This window comes from Oncorhynchus masou, chromosome 18 (genome assembly GCF_036934945.1).
Source record: "Oncorhynchus masou masou isolate Uvic2021 chromosome 18, UVic_Omas_1.1, whole genome shotgun sequence".
In the NCBI taxonomy this organism is placed as follows: Eukaryota; Metazoa; Chordata; class Actinopteri; order Salmoniformes; family Salmonidae; genus Oncorhynchus; species Oncorhynchus masou.
In genome coordinates, this window is record NC_088229.1 from 58,787,173 (window position 1) to 58,800,543 (window position 13,371).

The window sequence follows — 13,371 nt, forward strand, 5'->3', positions numbered from 1 at the left end:
AGGTCTGGAACCAACAAGACCCTGAACAGCTTCTACCCCCAGGCCATGACTGATAAATAGCTAGTTCAATGCATTGGCTCTTTTTGGACATTTTTTTTTTTTTTTTTTACCCATCACATAAGCTGCTGCTACTGTTTACTATCTGTCACTTTATTCCTAGTTATTTGTTAAATGTACATATCTACCTCAATACCCCTACACATCGACTCGGTACTGATACCCTGTGTATATAGACAAGTTATCTTTACTCATTGTGTATTTATTATTGCGTTTATTATTACGTGATACACTTTTTAAAATTACTTATCTATTTTCTTTCTCTATTCGTTGTAGGGAAAGGCCCGTAGGTAAACATTTCACTGTTAGTCTACACTTGTTGTTTCCAAGCATGTGACGAATAGAATTTGATTTGATATTTTCAATAGGGAAAGAGTGCTTCCGTACTCCGCTCGTTCTCGCTTGCGTAGATTGAGTTGAAAACGTGATTTTGCCGTGTCTCAAGGCGCGCGCATCAGGTTGCCTTGACCATATAAACCATCCGGATTTGGGAATAATAAAACGCACAACAAGAACATAGTGAAAACCGGTGAAGCAAGCCTGCTGCAGAGTGAGTAATGAGTTACGTTTTGCTCTCTGTGACTATGCTGAGTTGGGAAGTTTTGACTGTTGAATTAATTTTAGCAATTGGGTCGTTTTTGAAATGCGATGGCAATGCCATTTAGGAAATAATAAACCATTTTTTTCTTTATTTAAATGTAGGCTATTTTGGTATCATCCCATTCTAAATCAACTAATTTGGCAGCTTAATGACGACTTTTCAGTAACATTTGAACTATCTACTAACCCTAACCCTTATCCTAACCCTAAACTTTACCCTAGCCCTATAACTCTAACCTTAGCCCTTATCATAACCCTTATTCTAAACATTACCCTATAACCCTAATCTAACTTCAGGAAGCAGTTGCTTATCAACAGTTTGTTAATAGTATGACCACTTACAGATGGACTATCCAAATAAAGTGTGACTAATCATTTTTACCATTATGATAACTTTGCGCATACTACAAAGTAGGATCAATGAGTTACCCAGCTAACTTTGATGAACAACCATAAATAACTATTGATTTTCTGGTTCATTAAGAAAGCTAAACTTGGATATGCGTTTTTGGTTGTTGAGTCAATTACACCATGACCAAAATAAAAAGTTAATTCAGAACATTTAGGGCTTGATCCAGTTTTGTAGTTCGTACACCCAACAGGTGTGGTGGTGCATTTATGCTTGAGGGTGCTGTACTACGGTCATTTTGCAACCCAATCACTACAACTGTTATTGGGTTGTTGCTGAATGTTTACTCTGCATCATTTGTATCTAATGAAGGAATTGTCTTTATATATTCTAAAATACATAAGCATATGTTGTTTTAGTAGTTTATAACATCTCAAACTGGATTATACTAGACGCTATACGGCACATAAACAGTATAGTATGATTGTGGAAGAAATTAGAGGGAAATAACAAGAGTAGTAAAAGAAACGAAGGACAATAACATGTAAGAAAGTAAGTATTGAACATAGGCTCAATTTATGTAAGGATTTAAGCATTTGTGGAATAATAGAGCTGTTTTGTGATTAAGTAAAAACTGTGCAGAATCCTTTAGTTCGATTTTCACCAAGAGCTTGGAAGGTTCCCAAATACATTTTACAAGGGCATGGAGAGGGTCTAGTATAATGTCATTGACACAATTGTTAAAACAGAGTGTGTTATTTATAAGCCTCTACAATGCCTCTTTGATAATTTCATAGCAAGTGGCAAGTGAAGTGGGACATTCATTCATTTCTAATGAGAAAATAGTGCCCCACTTCATCTACTAAATTGCCCTACTGCAACTGAAGGACACACTTTTGCTAAAGTGTAAGGGTCTGATGTTGTTTTAGGTATTGTAGCAACCACTGAATAATCCATTATCCACTTGTTTTCATCATAAACATGTAGATTAAGACAGTAATTAATGAAAATAAACATTACTTGAGTAGGGTGGGCTGATTTTGATTGTCTACATAGCGATTTACCAAAAGTGTCCCTATAATGATGACTTCACCCTCGGAGTAGTAACACCACAGATGCTCAAATCTAAGGTTGTTAACCCTTTAACCTTTCATTTACTAAAGTGATATGATTAATTAATTTTGCTCAACATTTAATTTCCCTTCATTTAAATTGAGTAACACGCATGACAGTTTGTATTTAGACACACTAAATGATCAATGGAATCGTTAAATGACTAAATGGGATTGACTAATCTGAAGGGAATGTTCAAGGTCCTTGTATATCTTTGTAATGAGTGATTTTCAAACGTGTTTGATGTGTAAGTATTTGTAATTTTAAAGTGTTTTTCATGGTTGCAAAGGCAAAGGACGCAAATGCCACCGCAATTGCAGTAGCAATTAGCAAGAGTAAGCAATTATTTCATTATCATTACTTAACACAATATAATGTTCCATAGTATTGTAGAATCAATAGGTTGAAGACCAATTGGTTTATTTCATAAGCAACTTTGGCACACATTTCAGCACCATAGACAGTGCAACTGCTAATGTGTCTCTGATACAGACTCCTTTCAAAAAGATGAAGACTTACTCATCTGACTCATCAAAAAGCTTTGCTTAAAACTGATAACTTTGAGATTCTGATGCCAAGAATGCCAAGCTTTTGTTCAACTTTTCTTTAAGTCCAGCAGCCGCCAGGGAAATGCTAGCCTACATTCTTTATTTACAGATGGCCAACACACTGAGACCCTGGTTGATCCTTGTCGTCCTCGTCCTGGGCGTGCTGGTTAGTCTGGGCACTTTCACGGATGCCTACTTTACCAAGCCGGTGAGCCCCGACGACAACGCGCCTCCGGAGGAATGGGCCAGATACAACACAGCGCTGCGACACTACATCAACCTCATCAATAGACAGAGGTGAGTGAGTTCAGCACTCTGTAGGCTAGCATTTTATCTACACGGGAAAACCTTGTCTTAGATATGGCACGAGAGTCAGAGATAATGCAATGTTTCAGCCTATTGGGGGGGGGGGGGGCAATTTCTCAAACCAGTTTTATGGGAACGGAACCTCCCACTGACAATCAATAGACTCAGCATATTCCTTCACTCAATTTGTTTTCAAAGGTTAAAAAAAATCCCTCTGCCAAATTACAATAAAATGTTGCTGATATTCTGAAGAGGGTTAAATTACCACTATAGCCAAGGTCACAGAAGAAGCTCTGAGGGGACAAGAGATATTTGAATTAATCCTGAGGATAATGAAGTTCTCTTGGCTCTCCAAGTTCATGTCCTGTCTCCGTGCTTTGGGGGCAAAAGGAAAGCACAACAGGATTTGCCCCTGTCTCTCAGTACAATTGAGTCTGTGTGTCTGCGACACTGCATCAACCTCATCACTAGATAGAGGTGAGTGAGTTCAGCACTCTGTAGGCTAACATGTTATCAACAGGGGAACACCTTGTCTTAGATATGGCACAAGAGTCAGAGATAATGCAATGTTTCAGCCTATTCAGTGGGGGGGGGGGGGGGGGGGCACAATTTCTCAAACCAGTTCTATGGGAATGGAACCTCCTACTGACAATCAATAGACTGATTGCATAATCCTTCACTCAATTTGAATACAAAGGCAACAAAAAATCCCAAAACCTAAATTCCAATCAAATGTTGCTGATGTTCTTAAGAGGGTCAAATTACCACTATAGCCATGGTCACAGGAGAAGTTCTGAGGGGACAAGAGATATTTGAATTAACCCTGAGGATAATGATATTCCCTTGGCTCTCCAAACAGGCAGTTGTTCTGAACACTGTTATAACATAACTTCATTCCAGTTTTGGCAAGACACATATGCAGCAGCATTACACAGACAGAGAGATTAGTATTTAGAGAACAGAGTGTAGTTATTTCAAATAATGATGGTATGGACAGAAAAGAAAAGGAGCCTGGTTTTGTTCTAGCCATTAAGTCAATGTCCTGTCTCTGTGTTTTGTGTGTGTGTGTGTGTGTGTGGGGGGGGGGGGGGGGCTTTACAAGGTGGCCGTCTTTGGAAGTAAGAATGTGCTCTTAACCAACTTGCCTGATTAAAAAAAGGTTAAATAAAATAAACAAATATGTGCAGATATGTGCACTATGACATTTCTCTCTGTCTCTGTCTCTGTGTGCTGTGTCCACTGAGCCTTTGGGCGCGCCCTGCAACCTCATTGGATAACACTGGGCCGGCCTCTTGCTAGCTGTCACTCAAATGTGAGGGGCTGAAGCTCATTGGCTAGAACTCAAATTCCTAGGGGGCAGGCACACGTGGTGGGAAATTTAGGGAAAAATGCACAGCACAGCTTCAAGAAAACAGTTGCTTTCTAACTAGGGATTTTGTGGCTAATTGAGGTGAGACAGTAATTCTGCTCATAGATTATGCATGTAAGAACTACACATGGACACATTCAGCCCAAAGCGGGAGGATTAAAAAATACTTTCTTAGTCGCCAAAGTATCGGAGCATGTCTTTAAGTGGGCTGGAACTGTTTATGCACTACAAGGGCTGTGTGCCATGCAGTTCAGCCCCTCTTGTTCTCACACAAAGGGAGATTCACTCCTCATTGACAAAGCATTGATTTAAAGATGATTTAAAAGCTGTGTCACTCTCTGTGGAACCGGGGATTGCTTGCCTTGCTGAGCATTGGGCATTGGACTTTAAAATCTCTCCTTGTTTCAAGCTAATTGCTTGAGATATGTGTTCTTGCCTCTGGAGATAAAAAGGGTATAGGCGAGTAGTGAGTACACACACTAGGGCAAGGGTCCACATTACATTCAGCTGTGGGCCTATTTTTCCTTTGGCGGATGGTCGGGGAGCCAGAACATCGTTCTAAACCATTTGCACACTGCAAATGAACAGCGAGAATCCCAAACAGATATGATTTTGACAAAAACAAAAATATATGCAAAAATATAACACACAGTACCAGTCAAAAGTTTGCACACCAACTCTTTTTCTTTATTTGTACTATTTTCTATAGAATATTAGTGAAGACTTTAAAACTATGAAATAAAACATATGGAATCATGTAGGAAACAAATCAAAATATATTTTAGATTTTAGATTCAAGTTTCCACCATGACATTCAAACCAGCTTTGTGAATGCTTTTCCTTTCTAACAGTCTTGAAGGAGTTCCCACTCTTGTTAGCATCTTTTCCTTCACTCTGCGGTCCATCTCATCCCAAACCATCTAAATTGGGTTGCGGTTGGGTGATTGTGGAGACCAGGTCATCTGATGCAGCACTCCATCACTTTCCTTGGTCAAATAGCCCTTACACATCCTGGAGGTGTGTTTTGGGACCTTGTCATGTTAAAAAACAAATGATAGTCCCACTAAGCACAAACCAGATGGGATGGTGTTCCGCAGCAGAATGCTGTAGTTGCCATGCTGGTTTAGTGTGTCTTGAACAAGGCAAAGGGTGGCAACTTTGAAGAATCTCAAATCTAAAATATATTTGTTTAACACTTTTTTGGTTACTACATGATTCCATATGTGTTATTTAATAGTTTTGATGTCTTCACCATTATTCTACAATATAGAAAATAGCAAAACAAATAAAAACCCTGGAATGAGTAGGTGTGTCCAAACTTTTGACTGGTACTGTATTTCCTCAATTAAAATCACTTTGAGCTGATTTCCTGTTGATTTTACAGTCTTTTATGTCCAACAATGAAAATTATATATATTTTTTGCTCAGAAAACTTGTGGGCCAAATAAAATCACCGGCCCACGGCCTGCCTATTGGGGAACCCGGCAGTAGGGTATTCACACCAGTAATGTCTGCGTAGTTTCTTGAAACTTTGGCTCTTTCTCAATACATTTTTATCTGATTCCTGGCATCCTCTCACCTCTTTCTTAAAACACATTGGAGAAGGAGTTCTGAAGGGAAGGACATTGGATCTTCTCTTCCAGTACTCAGAAAGACTAATTGAGGTAGTGCCTTGCAATTCATGGGTCTGTCAACGATCGGGTGGCCAGGCTATTCATCGCGACAAGGGGACATGATAAGACCCTGTTAGCACACTACAGCAAGTAATGTACATCTCTTGATGACATACAGCATGTGATGGTCTCTGTGTCCACTAGGTATGGAAAGAGGTCTGCACCTGAGTCAGCTCTGGGGTGGTTGCTGTTCAGAGATGAGTCGGAAGTCGATTTAACACAACGGTGAGAGGATGAAGAGACTGAGGGAAAGGGTGATTCAAAGTGACTGTCTGCTCTTTGTTACAACAGACTCATCATTCCTTGAGTATATCAACATGACCCATGCATACACCCGCAGTAGGAATGTGACAGTCCACTAAAAGTAGTGCCCACACTGGATAGCAATATCTAAGTTTGATCACTTGATATGGAGTTTAGTGAGTTTGGAAGGCCAGCTACTGACTTTCTGTGTCTTTTTCTAACAGTTCGGGTGGCAGTGATCTCGGATAAATCTGGGTCCCGTCCCACTGGCATGCTGTTCCACTCAAATGGTGGGCCTTACAACAACTCAAATAGGCTGCTTAATCTCTGTCTCTCTTTCTCACTCTCTCATTCCAACACATAATTGTCTATTTTTGGTTGTTGACATAATTTGTAATTAAATTCAACAATGAATAATAAATAAATGTGTTATAATACATCTTGTCACAGTGTATTTTTTTGAAAGCCTTTCCGTTTCTGTGACTCAACAGATAAGCAAACCAATATTTATATCCAAAACCATGATTGGAAATTATCCTAGACCAACCACCAATTCAGGCTTATTATTAAACATGGTTACAAGAGTAATATCATTGTTTGTGACATATTCATACCACTAGGTGACAGTATATTACAAGGAAAATGCTCTCTGTACGTTATTTGCCAGTGGACTTGTAATTTATGCATTGGACCACATATTCTACTGACCTTGCTGCAGGACGTGGCCAGCCTACACATTTACCATAATTCCTCACAATGGTCTCAAAAAGAGTAGGGATGTATTGAAGTATCAGCATTTTAATACAGTATCCTATGCTGAAGATGAAACTTATCATTTTGAAACTTTTGGACACAGTATAGTGTACAATTTCCTTACTTTGTTTATGGTACATTGTATATTGCACTGTCTTATCACGTGTGATATTTAGATATTTAAGTAATCTAGACTCAAGACCTGTACGACAAGAAGCATTCAAACCGCGGTTCGGTGGGTTCTGCACTGTGGCACACATACCGTTTTCCCTTTAATCTTCAGCAACGGTGCTCAGGGATTTGACATTTCAGCCGCGCCGTCTTTGCTCTCGTCTCGAATTGGACAGTGGGAGCAACAGAAGCAAGGTAACCTAATATGAGCTCCTAAAGTAGTGATTTGTTGAACAGAAACAATGGTTATTGATATAGAAGATGCATCATTTCTTGTCGCTATCGTTTTCTTTGTGTCCCGGCTATTTAGAATCGATTGTGATTCCGCGGTGATGCGCCCGTGGCACCAGGTGGTTTGTTTTACGCTAGAATCTATCATATTACGAATGAATGGATTGGACATTGTGAATTATTGATAGTGGTGGCATCGCAATATCAATCATGTTGATCGTGCACATGATAGCATATTCCTGGCACATTACCTCCTCTAGCTTAGGCTACGGTTATTACGCAGGAGCCTATTGGTGTGCATACAAAGCCCACAGATAGGGAGGAATAGTCTGAGAGAAAAGCATTTAAGCAAAAGCACAAGCTATTTCTGATTTATTTTCTTATCCCACGTACGGCACTCAATAGCTGCCAAGTTGTGTGAGGAGATACAATGTAGTCTAACCCGTGTCCGGTCTTCCATCCTTTGCGCTTGTGAATTAGAATACTACATCACTGACTTTACAAGTTAATGATGGATTATCAATCATACTCTTGGAAATGTACTTGTGACTGGGAGAGAATGGCTGTTTTACAATAGCAGAATCCCAGACCTTATGTAGCCTTAAGGATAGTCAGATCGGACATCATGTGCACCTGTTCCCTGGTGCATGCTCACGTCACTCCCTACGCACCACATTTCTCTTTCAGTTTTAATGTGAATATATGAATAAACAAACAAATGATAATGTGTAATTTGGTTCTGAGAGTAATAGCCTACAGTAGCTTATTGGGTAATGACATTGTAGCAAATATGAGGGGTAGCCGCGACCGGGACTCGAACCCGGGTCCACGACTGTCAAGCAAACACTTTAACCCAGGGATGGGCGTTTGCGAGCAAAACCCTTTAGCGGTCCCCCTTTTGACAGTGGAGCAAAGATCTATAAATTTTAGAGTTTATTTCCTGCAATTCCGTACTTGGCACAGACTTCAGTTCAACATCAGGTTGATTCAGTTGTCAACTAAAGAGAAATCAACAAAAATTTCACCCTCATTGGATTTAGATCAAATGTTTGGTGAATTTTTTCCCTACATTTTTTACTTTTAGCAATTCCAATCAGTTTTCCACAAATATATGTTTTGTTGAAATAACGTGGAAACTCAACCTTACCATTCAAACAGAACATCATACCTGGTGGATGGGACCACAATGTAAACACATTCATTTTTGACATCTTCTCCAACAAGGTAATTGGGAGAGGGTGTAGTCTCGCCCAGGGTTTCCCAAACTCTGACACGGCTGGCAGGAAGAGAGGTCCTTTTCAACCATCATAGTGTCCTTTGTTACTTTACACTCAAACTTACAGTGAGATGGTTATGTCTAAAATCATAGATCATATCATATTAGGTGTTTGGGTTGAGATGAGCTTCAGCAGTTATTCAAGTCTTCTAATACAGTTTTTCCACCAAATCACTCTGGTGGATTTACACATCAAAACTGTGATATGTCTTATTCTGGAGTGCTTTTAGCTCAGCTTAAAGGAACTTCATCCTTCTTAATAGTCTCCCTTTTGAGAACTTGCAGCTGCAACAGGATTTTTGTCGGGTTTGACAGCTGTGTGAAGCTGCACGATCAATGAGCTCCACAGAAATGTGACCTAAGCACTTCCTTACACAGCATGAAAACACTGCCAGATTTGGGGTGATTCTCAATTAGTAAAAAGTATGTCCTCTCCTAGACTCCTCTGTCATCCTCTCCTCTGTGACTGGGAAACCGATAAGTAGTCGCCGTATGAAGGAGTGTCAATTCGTTAATAAGAGGCAAATTGAGGAGTTTGCTCCCCTACTTGATTGCCTCCCCCGGCGAAGGATGTTCAGGTGTAACCTACTGTGGAAGAGTTTTGAAATCCACCACACCCCCTTTGAAACAGCTGTTGTTTTATCGGATGAGAAAAATCATGCACACATTTAAAAACAACATGCTACTTATCCACTTTATTAATGTCTTGCACAACTAGCTACATTTCATTTGACCATTTTACAGATGTATTATGGGGTTCTACATCTGTAAACGTAATTTGCCTGATGACACACTACAGTAGGATAGCCTCATTTCATATACAAGCGCATTTGTTTCCACATAGGACAGAGGAGAGGACTTGAGGAATAGAGGAAATCTAATTGAGATTCTCCCACAGTCTTAAGCCTCCCTCACTTCCTCCTTCTATCCTTACTTCTCTTCTTCCTTGAGGCAATGACTGCAAGGTAACCAGTTTATTCATTCACCAATCCAACCGTGTCAGATCAGTGGTTAAGGATGGAAGGAGCTCTAAAATATTTAAGCAGGGCCGAGGGCAGCCTCAAATCTCACAACTATAATGTTTTGATGGGGTAACCTAACTGAGCAGGCGTAAAGTAAATGCATGAAACAAGATCCTCCGCCCCCCCCCCCCTACTGCAAGGATCATCAACTCTTTTCCTTGAGCGGATGGTCAGGGGCCGGAACATACTTAGAAATCATTTGTATAATGCAAATTGACCGCACAAATCCCAAACAGATATAATATTTGACTAAAACATAATCATTTTAAACCTTACATTTGTATACGTCACATATACAGTATCTCTCTATTATGCGTGGGAATACTTTGGAACAGATTTCCAAAATAAAAATCACTTGGAGCTGATTTGCTGGTGTTTTTATAGTCTTTTATGTCCAACAAAATAGAACTTGGGGGGGGCTCCGCGGGCCACCAGTTGAGGAACCCTGCCCTACTCTAGATACTGTTGACGAGAAGAACAAAGCTGTCAGTAGAGGTTTTCTTCTGCACTGTTTAACCAATCCAGTAAATGTGGATGAGGAAGTTGCATCCCAACAATTTTGTGGGAAATGTTGCAGCACAGCTTCCAGAAACAGTCCCTTTCAAACTAGGGATTTCGTGGCTGATTGAGGTGAAACATTCATTCTACTCATAGATTATGAATGTATGAACTACACATTGACATATCCAGCCCAAAGCGGGAGTTTAAAAAAAGCTTCCGGAGCATGTCTTTAAGTAAAGTACTTTGAAAAACTACTATGGGAAAAATAATCATATCTAAATCTGAAATGTTATAGACTACAAATTGTCTGATGTTAATAACAGAATGTGTCATTTAGCCGATTAAACACAAAAAACAGTTTCAAGTGACAATTAGGCAGGTCAGCTGTAAATGTAAAAAAAAAAGGGATATTCTTGCCTACTTTGCAAAAAATTGTGTGTAGTTCCAGTAGTTAGCTACATCGCTACATGGCAACAAAGTAACTCTAGAAAACTCTATCAAGATTTTAATTTGGTTCAACTACTACCAAGCTACTGAAAATGTGTAGTTAAATTACTAATTGAACTACATATATTTCACTACTCCCCAACACTGGATCCTAGATCATTAGCCCAGGTAATTTGTACATTTTATGTTTATTTAGCCTGCCCACGAAAGGTTTTTGGCTACTTCTATCTTGAATACCAAACCTAATTGTGCCTATATTCATATGAACTATTCTCCTTATGCCGCTCCATAGCGCTGTATCCTTAGCTGTAGGGAGAGACTGTGTTGCTGAGAAACAACCGAGCCTCCCAGGCTTTGATTTCTTCTCTGGCTGAATCAGCTGTCGGCAGAGAAAGTGCAGAGGTAAGGCCAGAGATGGAAGAGGAAGCAAGACACCCCACTGACTGTTTTTTTTCTGCTTCAATAAAAGTCAATGAGCTAAGTACACCAGACCCAGCTGCTATTGCGTTGGTGTCTATGGGAGGACCCACCCCGTTAAGTAGACCGGAACTGCATTTTTTTCCAATGGTAAATGGTCCTTAGTGAACTATCTTCATTTATCCACCATATTTGGTAGGACCTCCATTGTAGGCACGGCGAGTCGGCATAGAGATTAACCGGCGACGGTGTAACGCATCTATTCCAGTGGCACCCCTCCGTCCTTCACCCTTCGCCCCACATTTAAAGCAACTGGAAAACGTCCATGGCAGGCACTGTTGTCACTTTAGCTTGCTACATAAGGAATTATAGAAAGCACGAGCACCACCACCAATCAGTTTACGCCACAGCGCACACACCAGTCGTTACTATGACAACTAGCGTAATCCGATTTGATCACTTTTAATTTGCTGTTTGGACAGTCAGTTCCAAAACGGATTTGAACAACTGATTTCAGTATTAGGGCATGCAGTGTGAACAATGCTTATGCCACCTCTGTCACTACCACAACAGATCAGTCTGGATGAATTTAGGGTTCGTAAACATCGTGACACAGCTACTGTAAAATGGGCTGGACTACTGCATTCTTTTGTATGGATTGGCTCTATAGGGACAGGAGTTTTACTTGAGGTGAGCTCATGTGCTCTGGAAAAACTCAGGGCCACTAGATCCAAGACAGTATAGTATAAAGATAGGCAGAAACTACTTCTCCAATAGAATTCCCCGATCACACTTGTAGGCGATGTCATGGTGATGTTGGCGAGCTAAACTCATGTGCAAAAACATGTTGTCTCGCGCTAAACTGCGTGTGCTGGTTGTCAAATCAAAGGCACTCCTTCGATATAAAGTTGTTTTTGACGGAAATTAAAACGTGTCAGTTTGTCACTTTCATGAGCTGGAGTAATAACATGTTCAACTAATTACTTTTCTCGGATGTAGGTTGTGCCTTTGGATTTTGGGAAAACTAACAACTAAGGAATTATTTTTCACCTTTCTTACCACCTTTTTCCATCCAATTGGCGACAGATTTGAATGCGAATATTCTAAAATCCCCATGAAGAAAATATGCCTATATTCCCACCAGTGGTGTTTCCACCAAACGGACTTGTTGCGGATACAAATGAGTGCAAGATGAGGTAGTGCACACAAAATGTTAAGTTTTCATGTACCGAATAAAAATCTAACGTTTTTATGTGTTTCCATCACATTTTCAATTCCATCGCAAAAACTGTTGCGTTAAATAGTAAATGTACCTACTCTGGTTTTGGCACCTGTGCTCTAGTCAGCAGCTCACAGATACAGTGCGGGTTGGCTGTGCAAGGTTGGCTAGTCTACATGATGAGATTATTATGAATAAGAGCGATGTCACCATAATAAAACCCTCGATATTTATTGGAACGGAGCATCAAGCTCATTACCGTGCACTTTCACCACCCCTTGAAAGTTCCATCATACTTTATCTAATCTGTAGCCTAATAAATTGCATGCTTTCCCAAATCATAGTGGGAGGAACACACAATATATCATCGCGTGACTCCAAGTCTACTTTGATATGATGTTTATTATATCAACATTTGCGCGTTAAGTCCATGTCCATTGCCATTTCTCGCACAATTCATTTTACAGATGCAAAAAGAGCCCATCATGTCGAACGAACAAATGATCTGTCTGCATTTAAACATTGTACCTAGACTTCCTGTTTCCATCACAGCTGTCAGTATGTTTTATTATATGGTATGACTTTACTCGCATAACATTTGCGGATGGAAATGTGGTTACTGATTTCTCAAACCCCCAAATCCCGGCTTGGCTTGCTTGGTCTGTTTCGCAAGCGTTCTCGGAAGTCTAACGATGTTGCACCTCAGGGTTTAGAAACTTTGTGACTAGAGTTTCACATCACAGCTTTGCCTTTGAAGGCCTCGATATCGTATCTGATCACATTATACTGTATTGTATATCGTATTGTGTATCGAATATTATAAACTGGGTGGCTAGAACCCTGAATGCTGATTGGCTGACAGCTGTGGTATATCAGACCATATACCACAGGTATGAAAAAAACGTATTTTTACTGCTCTAATTAGTGGATAACCAGTTTATAATAGCAATAAGGCAACCCAGAGGTTTGTGGTATATGGCCAATGTACCACGGCTAAGGTATATGGCCAATATACCGCAATGTGGTATATGTGGTACATATACCGCAATGTGGTATTTGTGGTATATGGCCAATAT

General features: G+C 40.0%; 2 protein-coding genes across 2 annotated transcripts in view; both read left to right on the forward strand.

Moving 5' to 3' along the window:
- Positions 1–500: 500 nt before the first annotated feature.
- On the forward strand, positions 501–6,695 carry pyyb (peptide YYb). The gene is made up of 4 exons (XM_064923948.1): positions 501–607; positions 2,777–2,964; positions 6,160–6,240; positions 6,483–6,695. Exons 2-4 carry the CDS (start codon positions 2,777–2,779, stop codon positions 6,505–6,507), a joined length of 294 nt encoding a protein of 97 aa, XP_064780020.1. The 5' UTR covers positions 501–607; the 3' UTR covers positions 6,508–6,695.
- Positions 6,696–6,998: 303 nt separating this feature from the next.
- mpp2b (MAGUK p55 scaffold protein 2b) overlaps positions 6,999–13,371 on the forward strand; it is a 45,326-nt gene continuing 38,953 nt past the window's right edge. Inside the window, exon 1 of the mRNA XM_064923939.1 lies at positions 6,999–7,377. The gene's annotated coding sequence lies outside the window, so the exon portion shown is untranslated. The remainder of the gene's footprint in view (positions 7,378–13,371) is intronic.